Genomic DNA, 20,953 nt, shown 5'->3' on the forward strand with positions numbered 1-20,953 from the left:
AATAGTCTAAGAAAACCTTGAACTATTTATAGTTATGTAATAGCTCTTTGCTTTGTATAGAATAAACATTATTTTAGAGAAGACAAAAAGACTCAGAAATAAAAGGGCCCGATGTTCCATTGTGTCCTGGGGCCTTCCTTGCTGAGGGGCCGGCCTCCTAGGAGGGTCCTGGTACAGAGGTGTGCTGCTGTGCACGCCGGCCGGCTGCAGGAGAGACTGCACTTAGCAGAGCCTGTCGGAGCCCCCCTTGTGTTCCCATATCTTGAGCCTGGGTGCTGGCGAGGTGGTACAGTCTGGAGGAACAGCAGCCATCCCAGGGAAGGAGGCTGCTGGTTGGCCATCAGTGATAACGGCAGAAGACCCCTGTTCGTGTCTGTCGTGTTTCAGGACACGTGGAAAGGGACACTGGGCTCTTCATGTCTACTTTCGAGACCCACTATGGGCCTATAGGTCCCAGATTGGGAACCAGAGGGTCAGTGAGCGGCTCTTGGACACATCTCTGGGCAGTGAGGTGTCTGACACGGAGCCACTGAGCCCTCCCAGGTCCTGCCAGGTCTCTGTCTGGTGTGCCGTTGCATGCGACTGGAATCCTGCCCTGCCTCCTGTGGGATTACCCCAGTGGGGGAGGAAGGGTATGAGCCCAGACAGGGACAGCCTATGGCTTTAATAATGGCAGCTGCTACTCGAGAGGGACAGTGACAGGGAGGGCAACCCCAGGCAGAGGCAGAGGTGGTGGTGCGGGAGGCGAGGGGTCCTGTGGGAGGAATGCACGGCCAAGGACGGTCCCCCAAACACTCCTGGGACGTGTGGGACCCCCGGTTGAGGCTGGAAGAAAGCATTGTATTTCATGAGAAACGAGATTAGAAAGGGAGTTACCGCCGGCTTATAGGATGCATGCATTTTAACTGCTGGGTGGCAGGCAGTGAGGAGTGGTTGCTCTGTTACGCCATTTCATCACAGCCTTGGAAGCTGGGTTAAAAATCTCTGTCTACCCATTCGTATCTGTGTTTTATCCTTATTTTGTGAGGTGGTAACAGTGAGCTGAAATGTGGAAGTTGTGCCAGCTGAAAGGCACTCGGTGAGCCCTTGGCCCCTGTTTTATCGTAAGGTGAGGACACTGGGCCCATGGAGGGGCCTTGACTCACTGAGGTCTCTCTCATCCGGCGAACAGCAGAGGCGGACTCACACCCTGGGCCTGGCATCTAGTCCTCTTGGAGCAAGCCAGGCCCCGCCCCTCTGCTGACCCGTGAGTTTGCAGTGTGGACCATCCTTTCTTAGCACATTCATCACTATGTGCAAAAGGTGCTCTTTGCCCAAATAAATTTGGGAACTTGTTGGACAGAACACATCTCAGCTGGGCACGGTGGCTCAGGACTGTAATCCCAGCACTTTGGGAGGCCTAGGTGGGCAGACCTAGAGATCGAGTCAAGAGATCGAGACTCTCCTGGCCAACGTGGTGAAACCTCATCTCTACTAAATATACACAAATTAGCTGGGTGTGGTGGTGTGTGCTTGTAGTCCAGCTGCTTTGGAGACTGAGGCAGGAGAATTGCTTGAATCTGGGAGGTGAAAGTTGCAGTGAGCCTAGATCGTACCACTGCACTCCAGCCTAGGCGACCAAGTGAGACTCTGTCTCAAAAAAAAAAAAAAAAAAAAACCTCAACAGGATTGTTGTTGTGGGACTTCTTGGGGCCTTTCCTCCCGTGTGTGTCGTGACTCCAGAGTGGGAATGTGTGGGGTTTCACAGACTGACTTAGCTAGAGTCCCTCTGCCCCCGCCCACAGGCCCCTCAAGACCCCCACAGCATCTTTCAGGATGGTTCTATGGCACATATTTTTGAAAATACATTTGCTTTTTCCCTTTAGTGAGTCTTCCCTTAGTGCTTTTGATACTGTGACGAGGGCATGTGCCCAGGGGAAAGATGCTCCTCCTGCTTCCATGAGCATTCCCTGAGCCTCGAGACCAGGGCTGGCTTCTGAGCACTTGAGATGTGTCTGGTCCAAATTAAGATACGTGGTAAGGGTAAAATATGCACTGGATTGCTAAGGCTTAATATGAAAAAGTTCCTTAATACCTTTTTATATCTTTTAAAAATATTTTTATTAATGTTGACATTGTATTTTGGATTTACTAGATCAATAAAATGTTACTGAAGTTACATATTGTGAATCATAGCAAGAATTTTTATGGCGTAAAACAAGATTATTCTAAAATTTCTATGGACAGGTGAAGGAACTGGAATAGAATGGCTGGAGCAGTTTTGCAAAAGAAGGATAAAGTGGGAGGAGCCCTTCTGCCCGGCTTGAGACTTGCTGTGAAGTTACAGTCATCAAGACTGCATTGGTTGACCTCCGCCGAGCCTGGTGCTGCTGGAGAGGTCAGCGGGCTAGCAGGGAGCCCCAGGCATAGACTCATATAAGCCTGGGCACCTGGCTTGAACAGAGGCACAGGAGCCCTCAGCAGGGCCGAGGCCATGGGGCACAGGAGGCAAAAAGGTGGACCTTAGGTCAGCCCCTCAGCATATACAAAAACTATTTCAGATTGGATAACAGATTTCAATGTAAGTTGTACAATGACAAGACTTTTCTAGCTGGGCATGGTGGCTCACGCCTATAATCCCAGCACTTGGGAGGCCAAGGGGGATACATGTCTTGAGCCCAGGAGTTCAAGACCAGCCTTGGCAACATAGTGAGACCCCGTCTCTGCAAAGAAATAATAATAATAATAAAAATAGCCAGACATGGTGCCTATAGTCCTAGCAACTCCGGAGGCTGAGGCAGGGAGAGCACTTGAGCCCTGGAGGCAGAGGTCGCAGTGAGCCGAGATCATGCCGCTGCACTCCAGCCTGGGGCGTCAGAGTGAAAGTCTTTCTTAAAAACAAAGACTTTTCTGGGAAACATAGGAGAAAGTCTTTGGAACCTTGGGCTTGGTGAAGAGAGGTGTTAGATGTGATACCAGAGCAGAGTCTGAAAGGGAAAGTCAATCCATTAGGCATCAACAAAGTTAAAAACCATCGCTCTGCAGAAGACCCTAACATGGGGAGTAGGAGGGTTGAAAGACAAGCCCCAGACAGGGAGAAAATACTTGCAAACTACTCGTGACAAAGCATCTACATACAGATAAGGAACTCTCCAACACATCAGTAAAATAAGCCTGTCAGTCCAACTAGAAAATGGGCAAAAGGGCCGGGCGCAGTGGCTCACGCCTGTAATCCCAGCACTTTGGGAAACGGATGTGGGTGGATCGCGAGGTCCAGAGATGGAGACCATCCTGGCCAACATGGTGAAACCCCATCTCTATCAAAAACAAGAATTAGCCGGGTGTGGTGGCGTGCACCTGTAGTCCCAGCTACTTGGGAGGCTGAGGCAGGAGACTTGCTTGAACCCAGGAGGCGATGGTTGCAGTGAGCCAAGATTGTGTCACTGCATTCCAGGCTGGGTGACAGAGCGAGACTCCGTCTCAAAAAAAGACCAACATTGGCAAAAGACACGAAAAGCCACCCTTTGCTGAAGAGGATTTATTAATACATGTGGCCAGAAGCACATGAAGAGATATTCAGCGTCATTAGCCACTAGGGAAATGCAAGTTAAAACCACAAGGAGACACCACTTCACATCTGCCAGAATGGTACCGCGGGAGGCCGGCGAGGCTGCTGAGAAACCGTCTCTCCTGCGTCGCTGGTCGGAGTGCACAGTGCTACAGCCTCTCCAGAAAACGACCTGCCAGTTTACCAAAAAACGAAGCATCCTCCTAACAGATGACCCAGTCATTGCACTCTTGGGTGTTTATCTCAGAGAAATGAAAACTTAGTACCAAAGAACCTGTACACGATTGCTCCTAACAGCTTTGTTTGTAACAGCCCCATGTGGAAAAAAATCCAGTGCCCTTCTGTGTGTGAGTGAATTGCTAAACAAATGGTAATGCTCTTGAACCACAGAATATTATTCAGCAATAAAAAGGAATGAGCTTGTGATAGAGGCAACTTCTGGAGGGATCTCCGGGGTGTTATTTGAATTAGAAAAAGCCAATCTCAAAAGTCACAGGCTATCTCATTTATATGACTTTTATTTTTTTAAATTTTTTAATTTTTTTAGACAGAGTCTTGCTCTGTCATCCAGGCTGGAGTGCAGTGGCACAATCTTGGCTCACTGCAACCTCTGCCTCCCAGGTTCGATTGATTCTCCTGCCTCAGCCTCTTGAGTAGCTGGGATTATAGGCGCCTGCCACCACGCCTGGATAATTTTTGTATTTTCAGTATAGACGGGGTTTTGCCATGTTGGCCAAGCTGGTCTTGAACTCCTGATATCAGGTGATCCACCTGCCTTGGCCTCCCAAAGTGCTGGGATTACAGGTGTGAGTCACCACACCTGGCCTATACAACATTTTTGAAATGACAAAATTGTAGAGATGGAGAACATTATCTCCAGACATTTGTCTTTTAAAATTGTGAAGCTTTCATTTCCCAATATTTTAAAACTAGCTTTTTCTAAACCTCCTCAGCCTTTGCAGATCACATTAATAAATAGTCTTTAAACTATTTTTCAAGCTAGGCACAATGGCTCATGCCTGTACTCCTAGCTCTGCGGGAGGCTGAGGCAGAAGGGTCACTTGTGCCCAGTTTTGGGGCCATAGTGTTATGTTAACGCCGGTGAAAAGCCACTGCACTCCAGCTTGGGCAGCAGAGTGACACCGTTTCTTAAACATTTGTTTCACCTGTTCTGCTCAAGTGTGGAGAGCCTCAGCTTGCTTTCCTTTCACTGCTTTCAGGACCCTTTGCACAAGACTTTTCCTGGGGGAACAGGAAAATCTGCCCCAGCCCTGGGGAAGATTGTGGGTGGAGATGGTCAGCGCTGGAGTAGGAAGGAGTTTTGTCTTAACTCCTCAGTGTTAAGGGGTGCGGCTGCGGGCGCAGCGGAGGCCCCTGAGCGGCTGCCTTCTGCAGGGTCCTCTGTGTGAACAGAACATCTGTGCGAAACGCAGCTAGTCAGTGAGGTTTCTGTGCTTTTGGAGCTGAGGGTGTCGGCCATCTCCCCACATCTCAGAGCTGAGCACAGACAGGCGTCCCCGCTCCCTCAGCCCCTGCCTGGGGAAGTCACCCTCCCAGGTGAGCAGGTTGTGGTTGAACCTGGTGGGGCACAGCCATTGGTAACAACAGAAAGTTCACATTCCTTGTTCTAGACCTTCCCGCTCTGCACTGACGAGTGAGTGAGTCGGGTCTCCCCAGGGAGCAGAGGCATTCTGCTGGCTTCTCCCCAGAAGTCAAGATGCACGTCAGGGGGTCCAGGCAGATCTGGGTTCCACTGGCCCTCTCTCGTTTCCCCGTGCAGGCCCCGGGTCACATCCTCTGTTGTGTGGCGTGTGTGGAAGGGGAGAAGCTTTGTGTTCCTCTGCTGCCCAGCTGAGCAGCACTTCAACACCACGCGGCCACGGCGGGCGCCCCGCGAATATCTGGACAGGAAGTGGACACTGTTTTCCTTGAGCTGATAAGGTGTTCTTGCGGTGCCAGGCAGTTTCCTGAAAAGCTGCAGATTCCAAGAACAGCATGGTTGGGTTGCAAGATTTCTCTAGCCGCACGGCCTTCGTTTGAACATTCTTGCAAGTACACGAACCTGGAAACCCATAGCCAGGCTTAGTGTCAAGTGGAGGGAAGGCAGCGGCCTGGCCAAAGCCAGACCAGGGTGGTCCCTGGAGGCCACTAAGGAGAAAGAGCCCAGGCTGAGGCTGCCTCCTTTTGTGGGCTGGGGATGTCAGAGGCCATGCGCAGGCCATTGCAGTAGCATTGGAACCTTGCACTTGGCAGGTACCCTGTAAATATTGAAAAGAATGATGTAAAAGTTTAAAAGCATTTTTATGTGGAACATGTAAAATTTCTCTTCAGATATTAGTGCTACTCTAACCAAACTTTTGAACTTTCTTGGCGTAACTTGTGCAAACAAAGCACTGAAACTTTCCAACACTCTCAATTATCCGGAGGTGAAGAAGGCGTCAGGTCGTGAGATTTATCAGGGCTCTCCCTTGCGTAGGGTGCTACACACAAAGCACATGAGAGCTGAACAGAGGGAGTGGGTGGAAAAATCGGTTTTAAGCTTCCGTCTTCCGTGGTTAAAGATCTAGTAGAGGCTGGGCATGGCGGCTCATACCTGTAATCCGAAGTGGGAAGCTGAAGCAGGAGGATCACTTGAGGCCAGGAGTTTGAGACCAGCCTGGCCAACATGGTGAGACCAACTCTCTACAAAAAAATAGAAAAATTGGCTGGGCGTGGTGGTGCGTGCCTGTAGCCCCAGCTACTTGAGAGGCTGATGCTGGAGGATCGCTGGAGACCATGAGATTGAGGCTATAGTGAGCTGTGGTGGCACCATTGTATTCCAGCTTGGGTGACAGAGCAGGACCCTGTCTCAAAATAAAATGAAAGGAAATAAATCTAGTAGAAAAAACAGACCGGGTGCATGACATTGTGTGACAGCTGAGAGAGTGGTTTGGGAAGAGTCAACTTTTTGGGGGAATCACAGAGGAGGTGAGAGTAATTGAAGGAGGAAGGTGTCTGGGAGGGTGAGGTTGGGGCTCTGTCCCTTGGTGGCACCTCCATGGTGGACTGAGGGGACGTGGCCGTGCTTGGGGTGTATTGAGGGTGCACCAGGAAGTGGCTGATTATCTTATCAGACATCAGTCTGTCCCATGTGCCAGTGCCAACCAAGGTCCAAGTATATTCTTTTTTTTTTTTTTGAGACAGAGTCTCACTGTTGCCCAGGCTGGAGTGCTGTGGCACCATCTCAGCTCACCGCAACCTCCGCCTCCCAGGTTCAAGCAGTTCTCCTGCCTTACCCTCCTGAGTAGCTGGGATTACAGGCATGCACTACTGCGCCCAGCTAATTTTTGTATTTTTAGTAGAGATGGGGTTTCCCCATGTTGGCCAGGATAGTCTCGATCTCTTGACCTCACGGTCTGCCTGCCTCGGCCTCCCAAGGTGCTGGGATTACAGGCGTGAGCCACCGTGCCCGCTGGGTCCAAGTATATTCTGCTGTGCAAGGCTGCCACAGGTCTTGCCCTCTTGGCCCTTGATGTGTGGCGGGAGAGACACGAGATCAGTAACACACAGCCATGGCTGCATGGCGACAGCTGCGGAGGAAATCACAGAGTGCTTTTAGAAAGCACGCAGCGCTTTGGACAGGTGGATCAGGGAGACCCCCCCCACCGGCCTCAGGAAGTGATGTCAAGCTAAGACTGAGGAGTGAGCAGGCTTCGCAGAGAGCGCTGGAGTGGGTTCCAGCCAGGGGGCGAGTACATGCAAAGGCCCGGAAGCAGGACCCAGCTTGGCGGTTCCTGGAAGTGTGGCTGGAGAGGGGGTGGGTGAGGGGCGGTGAGAAGGCTGCCAAGAAAGGCAGCGCCTGGTCGTGTGCAGGAGTTTGGGTTTTGTTCCTGGGACAATGGGAAGCCGATGATGCTTGAGGCTGGCAAGCCATGTGATTGGATTTATGTTCTCTGCTATGTGGAAAATGGGTTGGCAGCCTGGGCAGAGGAGGAAGAGTTATCTGGAGACCTTTGCAGCCTTACAGGTGGAGAAAGTGGGCTGTGGCCAAGGGAAGTAGTAACGGGGGCTGCAGGTGGAGTGGGTGTGATGGGGGATGTGAGAGGGAGGCTAGAGAGGTCCCCGGGATTCCAGGTCTCTCTGACAACCACTTCCCAAGATGGAGGAGGTGGGGGCAGAGTGACATCGTCAGGGCAGCCAGGACAGCCCAGAGGTTTACTTTTGACATGTTGATTTTTGGGTTGGCTGCTGCCTTTGAAGATGCAAATGGTTTTCCTTTTATAGATTGCAGTTTTGGTGACAAGTTTAAAACTGTGGCTAACCCTACGGCCCAAAGATTTTTCTGTTTTTCTAAGTTCTGTTATTGTTTGATAATTTTATATGTTCAAGCTATGATCCATTTCGAGTTAATTTTCTAATGAGTTAGGAAGTTATGGCTCATATTTTCCCTGTGGGTGCCCCGTTGCTCCAGTGCCATCTGTTGAAATGGCTGCCCTTCCTCACTTGGATTACTTTGTCTTTGTAAAAAATGCAGGCTGCGTGCAGTGGCTCACTCCTGTAATCCCAGCCCTTGGGGAGGCTGAGGTGAGCAGATCACGAGGTCAAGAGATCGAGACCATCCTGGCCAACATGGTGAAACCCCATCTCTACTAAAAATACAAAATTAGTCTGGCATGGTGGCATGCGCCTGTAGTCCCAGCTACTTGGGAGGCTAAGGCCAGAGAATCACTTGAAGCCAGGAGGTGGAAGTTGCAGTGAGCCGAGATCCTGCCACTGCACTCCAGCCTGGTGACAGAGGAAGACTCTGTCTCAAAAAAAAGCCTTGGGTGTGTTTGTTTAGGTCTGTTTCTGGGTTGTCTGTTCTGTTTCATTGATCTCTGTCCACCGTCTCACCGGTTTCAAAGTTTTCATTACGGTAGCTTGATAATTAAGCTTGAAGTCAGGTAGACTGATTCTCTCGCTTCAGGCTTCTTTTTCAAAGTTGTTTTTAGCAGTTGTCTTCACTGAGCATTCCGTGTAAGGAACATTTGCCTGCAGTCACCCGTCATTTCCCGTTTACCACCAGGTTAGATGCAGATGGTCCTGGGCTGAGCTGAATTGACATTTGTGATAAGTTGGGTTTCCTGATGTTACTCCTGTGGTCTTCCTGTGATAGCGGTTGTGCTTGGTTAGTTTTTGTCATAGCAGACGTATAAATTTTAAAGAGATTTCAGGCAAAGTCATGGTTCTCAGACTTGGGCTGCACCGAACCTCCCAGAGGGCTTTGCAAGCAGAGTCCTTGGCAGAAGCTGGTTCAGCAGGTCTGTGGGTGGGGGGCAAGGATTGCATTTCTGAGATGCTCCCAAGCAATGCTGTCACTGCTGGTTCCTGATCCAGGGACCTCATGTTGCAATCACTGATGTAAGGTAAGTCTTCCCAGGACTGGTGGTTAAGCTAGGGGATCTTGCACTTTTGTTTTTGAGATGCAGTCTCACTTTGTTGCCCAGGCTGGAGTGCAGCGGCACAATTTCAGCTCACTGCAACCTCCGCCTCCTGGTTTCATGCGATTCTCCTGCCTCAGCCTTCCACGTAGCTGGGATTATGGGCACACGCCACCATGCTCGGCTTGTTTTTGTACTTTTAGTAGAGATGGGGTTTCACCATGTTGTCCAGGCAGTTCTTGAACTCCTGACCTGAAGTGATCCACCTGCCCCTGCCTCTCAAAGTGCTGGGATTACAGCTCCACGCCTGGCTGGTATCTTGAACTTCGAGTTCTTTTTTCCTCTCCTTTTTCCTGAAACAGTACTTCCTGAGTGCCTTACTCTGGGATGTCTTGAGTGCTTTAGATGTCTGGAGACCACACTTCCCCTCTATAAAGACACTTTCTGAGTGTTAAAGGGATTTTTGCCAAGACAGCAGACTTTGAAGATGCTCCATGACTCAGGCCTGATCTGCAGCCCAGGGTGGCTGTGGTCTCTGATACTGGCCCTTGAGGAGTGGTTTTAGAGAGGCCACATTTTGGGGACCAGATGCTGCTAATCAGGACCCTTATTGCCAGGACTCAGTTGTTTACATACAATCAGAGTGAGCACAGGAGGCTGAAACCCCGCTCTCCTGCTTCCCCCGCCCCTCTTTTCTGGGTTTCCTCTCCCAGCAGCTCCACTCAGAGGGGACCTTCTTTGAAGGCACCTGGAGGTGTGGGCAGTCTGTGAGAGGTGCAGGCCAGAGGCAGGGTCTGCTCCCGGGAGAGGCGGCCAGGCCAGGCCTCAGGGGTTTCATCCAGGCCTCCTGGTAAGCAAGGCCACGATGACTTCCCTCCGTCCTCCCACTCCGATTCCAGTCACTTTGTTGGGACTCTGTATTCTGCGGTGATCTGACCACAGTGTGGGTCGCCTCTTAAGGTCTGCCGTTCCCATTGCCCGAGCTCCGGACTGTGAGTGTCGAGGGTTCCTGCAGGGGGCACACGGGTCCTAGACCTCCTGTAGCACAGCAGGAACTCATGAAAGCGTGCCCCCCCCATCCGACCCAGCGTTTCTTCTGCCCTTTGTTCCTATTCATCTCCCGCTCACGGCCCAACTGAACCCCATCCCAGACTGGTCCCTATTCACGCAGAGGTGTTTACCCACAGGAACGGCGGCAGGTGAGGCAGAATGCTGCTGTGAAACTGAGTGAGACTTGCCAGGGCTGCACGAGACGCCTTTGAGTGTAAATGTGCGCTCCCAGGAAGAGAAGATACACTGCTGTTTGCGGAGGAAATTTCACCCTGGTTATCTCTGGCGTCTTAAGGGCAAATTGGCACTCTGTCTCCTCTGCCTCACTTCCTTATAGCTAACTCACTCTCCTAACTTGAAGTTTTCCACCCCACGCTGCTCTCACACACGCATGCTCAGTGACTGAATTTCCAGGTAGGCTTTGCATGGTCCGCTTTTCACCCTGCAAGCCCCGGGGGATGAGTTGGGTGGAGAGTGTGTTGGAATCAGCATTCAGGAAGTGGCAGCGTGCACGCTTTCCTAAACCACCCAGCAGCGGGCATCAGAGAAGCAGGATGCAGGAAGGAAGTGCCGGTGGGCACAGTTGGGGATGGGGGTGGGCAGAGGAGGAATGATACATACTGTGTGTATCTCACTTTACGTTCCCCCAAACTGCATGCGGTGGGTGTTTTTATTTCCATTTTACAGCCCAGGAATGTGAAGTCCCAGAATGAATAACGTCTAGATCACCCTGTGAATATGTGTGTGTGGTTGGGATGGTCAGTTTGAGCTCATCTACCCAATGTGCAAGTGTTTCTGGAGGTGAACCTCAAGGATGGATAGGAAATAGAATTGCTGGATCTGATAATTGCTGGAGTTTATGTGGGAGCACGAGAGTCCTCCACGATGCCACATGTTGATTTAGTCCCCAGAGAAATGAGTGTATGGGGCACCAGGCATATGGTAGGAGCTGAAGAGAAAAGGTTGCATTAGACATACCTGCCCTTGAGGAAGTCACGGCTCAGTGAGTAAGGGGAAAAAAAGTGACAGCTGGCTTTTTAAAATGGTGACATAGGTGGGCACGATGGCTTGTGCTATAATCCCAGCACTTTGGAAGACTGAGGTTGGAGGATCGATTGAGCCCAGAGGTTTGGGACCAGCTGGAGCTATAGTGACACCCTGTCTCTACAAAACGTTAGCGGGGTGTAGTGGCCTGCACCCATAGACCCAGCTACTTGGGAGGCTGAGGCAGGAGGGTTGCTTGAGCCCAGCAGGCAGAGGCTGTAGTGAGCCGTGATCACACCACTGCACTCCAGCCTGGGAGGCAGAGCAAGACCCTGTCGGCAAAAAAGCTGATATATTTGTTTTAAAAATGGAAATTGATGGCTAATAGGAAAAGATGAAAGTCTGAGTTTATGAGGCCACTCAAATCCATTGCTTTTATTAAAAATAATATTATTTGAGGTGAGAAGGTGTTTCAGTGACCCCAGCCCTATCCCGTAATAAGAGGAGACCTCACTCTGTGCTCTCGGTAAAGCACCACGTAGTTGCCCTACACTAGCTGAAGGCGGCCTTGGTATGAGTTGTCTTAAGCATTATTTTGGTAAGAGGCTGGGCACAGTGGCTCACATCTGTAATGCCAGCACCTCCGGAGGCCCAGGCAGGTGAATCACTGGAGGCCAGGAGTTCGAGACGAGCTTGCCCAATATGGTAAAACCCTGTCTCTCCTAAAAATACAAAAATTAGCTGGGTATAGTGGCGGGCACCTGGAGTCCCAGCTAGCTGGGAGGCTAAGGCAGGAGAATCCCTTGAACTTGGGAGGCAGAGGTTGCAATGAGCCGAGACTGTTCCACTGCACTCCAGCCTGGGTGACGGAGGGAGCTCAATCTCAAAGAAAAAAAAAACAACACAATTATTTTGGTATGAGCTTGTCATTAATGAGACTCTCTTGTGTCCTGACAGGTGTCAGCGATGGCCGAAGATGGGAGTGAAGAGATCATGTTCATCTGTAAGTGACCCACGGACCTGTCCGAGACCAACCCTGTGTCATGGCACCACACGGGCATGGCACTTGCTGTCTGGGGAAAGCCACATCCACATTTGGTTTTTATAATATAGAAAAACTATGGATTTACAGTTTCCCTGTGAAACACGATTTATTTCATGCGCAGTGCACTATAGGGGTGTGGTTTTAACAGGATCACCTTTCTCAGAACTGCTGGCGGAGGGCACATTGCAGGGGGCAGTACATGGTCCAGAAAAGTAATCCAGGGCTGAGCAGGAGGGAATCGCGTCAGATTTATCGTGAACCTGTTAACGCTGGCTGTTTTCACTTGTGCTCATTCTTTGGGGAGGGTCTTGCTTTGCGTCACCGTGGGGTGACCGTGCTTGATTTGAGGTGTGTGGTGGGGCTGGAGCGTTCCCTGGGCGTGTGTCCTGCGTTTGCACTCCTCATGTGTGTGTGTGTTGATGGAGGCCTTGGGGACACAGGCCTCGTGCCATCCAATGCCCCCTCCCTTGCTTGTCTTTACAGTGTCGGCATGCGTCTTTGACTCTAGGTCACCCTCACGGGGCCCGGGTCCCCATTTCCCAGCTTTGTGTTCTTTGGGTGTCTCCCTCCCTGGGTACTCTGATGCCCGGATGTCTGCTTGCAGGGTGTGAAGACTGCAGCCAGTACCACGACTCCGAATGTCCCGAGCTGGGCCCAGTGGTCATGGTCAAAGACTCCTTTGTGTTAAGCAGGGCAAGGTGAGTGACCGCCGTGAGCTGCTTCCATGGTCCCGGGCCTGTCATTATGCCAGCTGTGACTCCGCAGGAGCGTAGCAGACTTTGTGTCTGCAGACAGGGAGGAAGGAACACGAGGGAGAACGAGGCACTCCAAGTGAGTGCCAGCGATTTCCCTCCCACCGTGAACTGAGCAGCCTCTCTGCTGGGATGCACCAGAACCCTTGCTTCACAGCTCCAGAGTGAGTTTCTTTGATCCGCTTCAGGGTTCTTGGGAGCCCGGCTGTTCCTGACTCAATGTGGAGGCTGCAGGAGAGTGGACTGGCCAAAGGGGTCGGTGTGCCGAGCACCAGCGGCCAAGCTGAGGTCTGCTCGTCGGCTTCTGTGCATTCCAGGTCTTGGCCTGCCAGCGGACACGTGCACACTCAGGCGGGAGGGCATGCGGGGTCATGAGGACAGGGACAGGGCTGACCCCCAGCAGCTTCTGGAAGCAGCCCGTGCAGGCCTGTTGGCTCAGTGGGCAGCAGCTGCCCTGCCGTTCCACCCTCACCCGCGGGAGGCTGTGCCCAGGGCAGTCCAGGGCAGATGGGCTTGGACAAGGCGCACTCCATTCCTCGGTGGCCTCTAAAGGGGAGAGAATGCTGACTCCCGCGCGGTGGCCGTGGCGTTGTAGGTGGCAGTACCTGGTGTGTGTTGCTGCTGCAAAGGTGGTCGCCATCTCTTCAGGACTGTTTCCAGGAGCCTCCCAACTGTCCTCAACACCGTTCGTTTATTTTTTTCTTAGTGTGACTCAAAACAAAGAGATTAATGTTTTGGCCTCAAGTAGAGAGCGCATCCACCCCCTCTTCCCTGGAGCCTCAGGGGCTGCCTGTCGCCCACGAATATTCAGCTGGAACCCCTGGTCCTGAAGTCAGACCCTGTGCTGGATCCTTGTCTCAGTGGCCTCCTGCCCACCCTGAGGGGCCTGTGTGCTGGGCACCCCATGCCTGCCTCTCGCCGAGGGGCCTGTGCACTGGGCACCCCATGCCCGCCTCTGTCCGAGGGGCCTGTGCGCTGGGCATACAATGCCCTACTCTCTCCGAGGGGCCTGTGCGCTGGGCACCCCATGCCCATCTCTGTCCGAGGGGCCCGTGTGCCGGGCACCCCATGCCCGCCTCTGTCCGAGGGACCTGTGCGCCGGACACCCCATGCCCTCCTCTGTCCGAGGGACCTGTGCGCCGGACACGCCATGCCCTCCTCTGTCTGAGGGGCCCGTGCGCCGGGCACCCCATGCCTGCCTCTGTCCCAGGGGCCCGTGCGCCAGGCACCCCATGCCCGCCTCTGTCCTGGACATGTCCTGGGCTCGTCCTGGCTCCTGTACCTTCCTTCCCAGACCCCGTCCCTGACATTCTTCCACTTCAGTTTAAGAGGTCACATCCTCTGTGAAACTGACCCGCTCCACTTGGCTGGAAACCCTTTTTGGTATTTAGGACGCCCGTGGCACTGGCGTCTTTCTCGGGTGCTCTCCACGCAGCTCCTCAGCAGCATGTTCCCTGTGGTCTGCCCTCCATCGCTGGACCCCACACCAGTCTGACCCTGTTCTGTCTCATAGCAGCCCCGCCAGGGAAGCACCTGTTGGCACTGCCTTTCCCACGGGGAGTTAAACCCGCCCTTCAGTGAACAGCCCCACCGTGGCATGCTCTGGGTGAATCTCACCAGGGCCTTGTGGTCGGCCGCGTGTAGCTAAGGCCACAAGATTACGGCTCCGTTGCCACAGCCCGAGGGCGTCTTCACAACCTCAGCCTCAGTCCTCATTCGGCACTATTAGGAAGGCTCCTGCGTTTTGTTTCGTTTTTTTTTTCTTTGAGATAGGGTCCTGCGCTGTCACTCAGGCTGCAGTGTGGTGGCCCAGTCTCAGCTCACTGCAGCCTCAAACTCCTGGGCTCACGTGATCCTCCCGCCTCAGCCTCCAGAATAGCTGGGACTACAGGCGCGCACCACCATGCCCGGCTAATTTTTTGTACTTTTTGTAGAGACGGGGTTTTACCATGTTGGCTGGGCTGGTCTCAAACTCCTGGTCTTATGCGATCCTCCCACCGCACCTGGCCTGGAAGCCGTCTACTTTATCACCTGGAGAATTCCATTTCAGAAGACCCCTGGCGGTCAGTGGGAGCGAGCTCTTAGGTTATCTTAACACGTAGGTCCCTGGTCTGAGTGCTCTCTTCCGAGCCTCGTTTCATTCCATTTCCAGGTCATCTCTTCCTCCCAACTTGGAGATCAGACGACTGGAAGACGGAGCCGAGGGGGTGTTCGCCGTCACTCAGCTCGTCAAGCGGACACAGTTTGGTCCCTTTGAGTCCAGGAGGGTTGCCAAATGGGAAAAGGAGTCCGCGTTTCCCCTGAAGGTAAGGCCGTTGCCAAACGGGAGCTGAGGAGCTGGTGTCGATGGCCTCCCTGTGCGGGAATGGGGACAAGGATGACTGAGTTTCCATGATTTAGAAAAGCCTTGAAAACAGCTCTCAATATTGTAGGTCTGCTTAGTTTCCAAGAAAGTGTTTGTTTTTATATTACAAGGGCATCAATATTAAGTTAGTATTTTGTCGTTTTCTTTTTTCTTTTGAGATGGAGTTTTGCTCTTGTTGCCCAGGCTGGAGTGCAGTGGCACGATCTCAGCTCACTGCAACCTCTGCCTTCCTGGTTCAATCGATTTTCCTGCCTCAGCGTCCTGGGTAGCTGGGATTACAGGTGCCACCATGCCCCGCTAATTTTTGTATTTTTAGTAGAGACAGGGTTTTACTCTGTTGCCCAGGCAGGTCTCAAACTCCTGACCTCAGGTGATCCACCTGCCTCGGCCTTCCAAAGTGCTGGGATTACAGGCGTGAGCCACTGCGCCTGGCCGTATTTTGTAATTTTCAGTTTTGCAAAACATTACAGAGTGTGTTTAAAACATATGCAGGAGAAACCCCGAATGCGACTCCAGCTGTCCCGCACCTTCTGTTGCTGTCACAGGCTTTATGAGGCCGCGTCTAGTGGGGCTGCGTCACTCTAGTTGTTTCCACGCCTGTGCACAGTGTTTGGTAGTTTGCAAAGCTCTTTCAAAGGGAAGGTGTTTGTTGAGGCAGTGGTGAGATGCTGGGCGTAACACAAAGTTTGGCAGCTCTAAAAAGCCCGTCACACTGAGAGAAGACAGTGGTTGTCTACTTTTATGTGAGTTTAAGAAAACTGAAATGTATGTAAATGGTAAGACAGGAATACTTTAAATATGAGCCCTCTGGAAGGCCTGTGAGGCCAGGCGAGGCGGGTTTTTACTGCTCCCATGCCTGCTCTCACTGTCTTACCCAAGCCAGCCAGTCTTCAGAAATATCTGTGAAATAAACGAAGGAGGAACGGGTTGCTAGTCAGCAGACTTCTCTTAGAGACCCTCAAAAGGGATCCGCTTGTTTTAGATAGGCAGTGGACGTCAACAAGCTTGGGTTTTTGGAAGTCCTTTGAAAACTGATCTTGGAAGGCAGATTTCAGCAAAAAGGGAAAGAGACTTTATTTGTTTACAAAGAGAAAGAAAGAAGGGAGGGAGGCAGGAGAAGGAAGGAAGGGAAAGAAGGAAAGTTTCAAGTTGAAGAAATACGTAGCAGTGCCTAAAGCAGCCTCTGAAAGGCCGTCGGCTCTCTGCCTGTCCTTTGCGGCACCCGTCTGGCTGATGCACACAGCTGGTGTGGGTGCGTGATTGGGGCCAGGCCCCTTTAAAGAAGACTAGTGTGCTCATTTGGTGGTCTTTTCCGATACTCGATTCTGAAGGTCACCGCCTGGCACTGGGTTGTTCTCAGTGCACGCTCCAGCGTATGCCCACCAGAGCTCCTGTATGCCCACCAGAGCGAGGGTGCTGCCTGCTGGGAGCACCCCTTCCTCAGCAACTGGGGGTCATTAAGTGGGTGGTTGTCCCCCACCCCTGCCTCTCACTTCCAAGGGCTCTGTCCTTAGAGAGGCCTCTCTGGGAAAAGCTTAGGAGAGGGGAGAGCTGTCCTCCCACAGTGAGGAAGATATCATGGCATTCAGAAAATAAGGAACAAAACCCTCCTATACTCGGGTGGTTGATCTGAACTTCAAAATATTTAAATTTCTCTCCCTACTGCCTGCCTGCATTTAATCCATAAAGAATCACGCCTGTAATCCCAGCACTTTGGGAGGCCGAGGCGGGTGGATCACGAGGTCAAGAGATCGAGACCATACTGGTCAATATGGTGAAACCCCGTCTCTACCAAAAACACACCAAAAAAATTAGCTGGGCATGGTGGCGCACGCCTGTAGCCTCAGCTGCTGGGGAGGCTGAGGCAGGAGAATTGCTTGAACCCAGGAGGCGGAGGTTGCCGTGAGCCAAGATTGCGCCATTGCACTCCAGCCTGGGTAACAAGAGCAAAACTCTGTCTCAAAAAAAAAAAGAAAAGAAATAGTGCTGCTTTATAGCCAGGGAGGCAGCTGGTCAAGCCTGAGGAACCCAGCATGCCTGTGGCAGAGCTGGGAGTAGAACTCAGTGTCCCAGTTCCCAGTGGGCCGTCTGTCCCCATGACACCTGGACTAGGAGCAGAGCTCAGGTATCCACTCAAAGCCCATCCGCTCCAGGGCTAGAACCTCGATGTCCCCGTGCCCACTAGAACCTGATTAGAACTTGCGTTCTGCACTTGGGCCGTGAGTCACACTCAGGTGTCCCAGTGACACATGGACCCATTGGCTGTGTCTGCTGCTTCCTTTTGCCTGTGACTAATCTGACCTGTTGAAGCCACATGGTCTCCCTGCGACCCTCCCACCTCAGCATCCTGTCCCGGAGCCCTTCTGGCCTCTGGCGTGGCACTGTGTAGATGGGTTCCTCAGCACCACCCCCCACACGCTGACACGCAGATGGGTCATCTGCCATTTCCCGGGCTTCTTCGTGGGCCGACTCACCCCCAGGTGTTCCAGAAGGACGGACACCCTGTGTGCTTCGATACCTCCAACGAGGATGACTGCAACTGGATGATGCTGGTGCGGCCGGCGGCGGAGGCCGAGCACCAGAACCTGACGGCCTACCAGCACGGCAGCGACGTGTACTTCACCACCTCCAGGGACATCCCCCCGGGCACCGAGCTGCGGGTGTGGTACGCGGCCTTCTACGCCAAGAAGATGGACAAGCCCATGCTGAAGCAGGCCTGCTCCAGCGCCCACGGTACGTGGTGGCCCCTGGTCCCGGGCCCGCCTTCCCTCGTGCCTCCCTGAGGGGTTATGGCCCCCTGGCTGTGTGCTGACCCCACGCTGATGAGGTGGGTTGTGTGGGGCCAGCTGCTGGGAGGCAGAGAGTAGGGGCAGAGAGTCAGGTCTGTCCTTCTGCTTGTTAAACATCCTTGGTGAGTCTGGGCATGCAGATGTAACACAAGCTGACACAGTCAGGCAGAGATGCATTCTGAGAAGTGTGTCCTGGGGCGATGTCTTTGTTATTGGAGCGCCGTAGAGCGCACCCTTGCACCTTGATGGCGTGGCCTGCTACGCACCCAGCCCGTGCGGTGTCGCCTGCTGTTCTAGGCTGCCAGCCTGTCCAGCATGTGCCTGTCCTGCATGCAGTGGGCCCCTTAACACATGGTATTTGTCCGTGTAAACATAGACCAGGGAATACAGGAAAAGTACTGCATTAGATCTTCAGGGACCACTGTCGTTGACTGAAACGTTGCTGTGTGGTGCATAACTGCTGAGCTCTGCCCTTGGGGCTACATCCTGTGACTCATCCTCCTGATCCCGTGAGGCGGGGGTACTCACCCTGTCTCTGGACAGAGGAGACAGAGCACAGAGAGGTGAAGGAACTGAGCCCAGGTCACAGTGAAGTAGATGAAGAAATCAGGATTGGTCCCTGTCCTCTGGCTCCAGCACTGCTGTTCCCCGTGCAGTGGCCTCCTCCCAGATTTCAGGGGAGTGTGTGCGTGCATGCATGGGAGTATCTGTGGGTGTGTGTGCGGGCATGTGCGTATCTCTGTGTGTGTGTGTTTGTGTGTATCTGTGTGTGTGCATGTCAGTATCTGTGTGCAAACACGTGTGTGTATCTGTGTGTGCGAGTGCATATCTGTGTGCGTGCGTGCGCATGTGCATATCTGGGTGTGTGTGCGTACATGTACGTATCTGTGTGCACGCGCGTGTATGTGTGTGTGTGCGTGTGCATATCTGGGTGTGTGCATGCGCATGTGTGTGTCTGTGTGCACACACGTGTGTATCTGTGTGCACATGTGCATATCTGTGTACATGCGCATGTGCGCATCTGTGTGTGCATGCATGTGCGTATGTGTGTGCGCACATGTGTGTATGTGTGTGCATGCATGTGCATATGTGTGCACACATGTGCACATCTGTATGTGTGCATGCATGTGCGTATGTGTGTGCTCACATGTGCGTATGTGTGTGTGCATGCAGGTGCATATGTGTGTGCGCATGTGCGTATTTGTGTGTGCGCATGTGCGTATCTGTGTGTGTGCATGCATGTGCGTATGTGTGTGCGCATGTGCATGTGTGTGTGTGTGTGCATGTGCGTATCTGTGTGTGTGCACATACAGGTGCGTATCTGTGTGTGTGTGTATGTGTGCATATGTGTGCATGTTCAAAGAAAGCCCTAGTGGACGTATGTGAGTGATCTGCCCAAATCTAGCATTCCTTTGGAAAAGCAAATCACAGCGCCTGTCCTGCTGACCTGGGGTCGGAACACCGCTTTCCCCACCAAGCGGGCTTGTTGAACTTTAAATCTTTCTCATCCGTGTTGTGGATCTTTTTGGCATAGATCCTCCTCATAAAACCTGAAGAAACCATATGAACTTCCTGATATTTGATGTCTTCTGACCTGCAAAACATCAATTTCATATGGCAGAAGCTAACACTACCCAGGAGCACACATGGTCAGTGGTTGCCATGAAGATTCTTGCTCAAGGGGGAGAAATAAATATTGACTCTCCTCACCCCCTAGCCAAATGACCTGATTCTCATGTGACCCTTGTTTCCTTGTTTATAAATGCAGCGTAATCCAAAATATTAGTAGCTCCATAGTGTAAGATTCTTCACAGATTTGGAAGGTTTTTATCTGTCCTGTTGGTCAGTATGATTGAGGCTTTGTAAAATGCACCTGGTTGTCCCTAATCCCAGGTGGGCAGATAAAGTGGAGTGAGGGAGGAGTCTGCAATGGGCTGTGAGTGAGTGTCCCTGGGCCGCATGGGAGTGTCTCGGGAGAGTGTCCCAGTGTTGCATGGGAGTGTCCCAGCACCGCATGGGAGTGTCCCGGCCCTGTGCTGCCCTCGTAAACCACCACCAACCCCAGTGGCTTTCAGGTCAGAAATGTGCCCTCCCACAGTGGTGGAGTCCAGACATCCAGGATCAAGGTGGCAGCAGGGCTGGCTCCTTCTGGACACCTGGAGGGAGACTCTGTCCCGGGCCTCTCCGCAGCCTCTGGTGGCGGCCGGCACAGCTGGCTTTTGTGTCCCTTGGCTTGTGGCTGCGTCCCTCCAGTCTCTGCCTGTCTTCTCCCCATGTCTCTGTGTCCTCTCTACATAAGGCCACCAGTCATTGGATTTAGGCTTCCCCAATCCAGCATGACCTCACCTTAACTTGATGCCATCTGCAAGGATCCTCTCTTAAGGGCTGTAGGTGGGTGTGAATTTCGGGGAGCCACTGTTGAACCCATTATGGGCCCTGTGAGGGCTGGGTGGAGAGGAGCCACTGGGGACGCTGCCGGGGAGTGTCAGCAGGGAGCCAGGCAGGGCAGCTCTCTGCAGGGCCCGCAGGGGTGGCAGCGTCCTCTTCCGCCAGGATGGTAAAGGCAGCTAAGTGTACTGGGGCTTCACATCCTTCACAGATATGTTTGCAGAAAAAGACTGTGGCTTTGTGGGGAGTTCCTTAAGAGTGAAAGGGACAAAAGAACTTGCAGAAACCCACTGCTCTTCACCCAGCTGCTCCGAGCCCCACCCTCTTGGCTTTGCCAAAACCAGATATCTGGCCTGGCCTGGCCCGGCATCAGAGAGGCCCCTGTGGCAGCACCTGTTGGGTAAGGGGCCATTTCCAAGTCTTGCGAGTCTGGGCTCTCCAAGCAGAGCCCAAGTAACTGATCGTCGGGACCTGTGTCTGGAATTCCTGAAGGCCTAGGCAGCTGGCAGCGTGTGTGCCCACGGCCAGCCCAGACTGCAGCCACGCTGGGGGTGGCCTCTGAGATGCTGGCCTTGGCCATTACCCCCGGTCAGTTTCTGTCCATGGTGATGCCCTCACCACTCTCAAGGCTAAG

At 52.7% G+C, this 20,953-nt stretch overlaps 1 protein-coding gene across 9 annotated transcripts in view; it reads left to right on the forward strand.

Annotated features, from left to right (window-relative positions):
- PRDM15 (PR/SET domain 15) overlaps window positions 1–20,953 on the forward strand; it is a 79,099-nt gene that overhangs the window by 7,894 nt on the left and 50,252 nt on the right. For 5 of the 9 annotated variants that reach the window (XM_039480551.2, XM_039480552.2, XM_074389233.1 and 2 more), the window contains exons 2-5: window positions 11,938–11,983; window positions 12,630–12,723; window positions 14,930–15,083; window positions 17,623–17,875. In XM_039480551.2, coding sequence (XP_039336485.2) covers window positions 11,947–11,983; window positions 12,630–12,723; window positions 14,930–15,083; window positions 17,623–17,875 — 538 coding nt within the window. In that variant the 5' untranslated portion in view covers window positions 11,938–11,946. The other 4 variants (XM_074389234.1, XM_074389237.1, XM_074389236.1 and 1 more) reach the window with 3 other exon arrangements.

The sequence above is a fragment of the Saimiri boliviensis genome, chromosome 18 (assembly GCF_048565385.1).
Source record: "Saimiri boliviensis isolate mSaiBol1 chromosome 18, mSaiBol1.pri, whole genome shotgun sequence".
Lineage (NCBI taxonomy): Eukaryota > Metazoa > Chordata > Mammalia > Primates > Cebidae > Saimiri > Saimiri boliviensis.